Below are 900 nucleotides of genomic sequence, written 5' to 3' on the forward strand. Positions count from 1 at the left end.
ATAATACTACTAATAATAATAAAGTTGGAAGGGATCTTGGAGGTCATCTAGTCCAACCCTCTGTTCAGGCAGGAAACCCTATACCATTTCAGACAAATGGCTGTCCAGTCTCTTCTTAAAAACCTCCAGTGTTGGAGCATTCACCGCTTCTGGAGGCAGGTTGTTCCACTGGTTAATTGTTCTGAATGTCAGGAAGTTTCTCCTTAGGTCTAGATTGCTTCTCTCCTTGATTAGTTTCCTTGATTAGTTTCCGGCCCGGATTAGCTGGCCAATCAAGAATTAAATTCTATTCTATTCTCTGGACTACGACTCCCAGAAGCCTGGAGGCCCGCCAGGGGAAAACGGGAAGCACCTCGCCGCTCTGCGCAGGCGCCCTTCCGCGCGGGAGGCCGTTTTCCGCCCTTCTCCCCCTCACGCCGGCCCGCCCTCCTCGGCGCAGGCGCAGAGCGGGGGGCGGGGAAATGGCGGCGGCCGCGGCGACGGCGGCGGCTGAGGGCGGCTGCTCCGGTGGTGGCGGCGGCGGCGGCTCCGCGGTGCTCATGCCGGCGGCGGCGGCGGCGAGCGGGAGCCTGGCGACGGGGGGCTGCAGCGCGGCGGGCCCGTCGTCGTGGACGCGCTCGCTGGAGCGGGCGCTGGAGGAGGCGGCGGCCAGCGGCGCCCTCAGCCTCAGCGGCAGGAAGCTGAGGGACTATCCGCGGGGCAGCGCGGCCGGCCACGACCTGAGCGACACCACCCAGGCCGGTGAGCGGGGGAAGGCGGGCGGGCGGGCGGGCGGGAAAGACGGGGGTGGAGGTCGGACTACACGCCCCATGAGGCGCGGCGGAGCGGACTCCACGGCCCAGGCGCCGCAGCCGGGGTGGTTCTGAGGTAAACTCGCGGTGGGGGGTGGGGGGATGGGGT

General features: G+C 65.7%; 1 protein-coding gene across 1 annotated transcript in view; it reads left to right on the forward strand.

The window, feature by feature from the left end:
* The first annotated feature begins 461 nt into the window (after positions 1-461).
* LRCH3 (leucine rich repeats and calponin homology domain containing 3) overlaps positions 462-900 on the forward strand; it is a 101,587-nt gene continuing 101,148 nt past the window's right edge. The window contains exon 1 of the mRNA XM_029285443.1: positions 462-741. Coding sequence (XP_029141276.1) covers positions 462-741 — 280 coding nt within the window. The remainder of the gene's footprint in view (positions 742-900) is intronic.

The sequence above is a fragment of the Protobothrops mucrosquamatus genome, unplaced genomic scaffold (assembly GCF_001527695.2).
Source record: "Protobothrops mucrosquamatus isolate PMUCROS unplaced genomic scaffold, P.Mucros_1.0 scaffold1708, whole genome shotgun sequence".
Lineage (NCBI taxonomy): Eukaryota > Metazoa > Chordata > Lepidosauria > Squamata > Viperidae > Protobothrops > Protobothrops mucrosquamatus.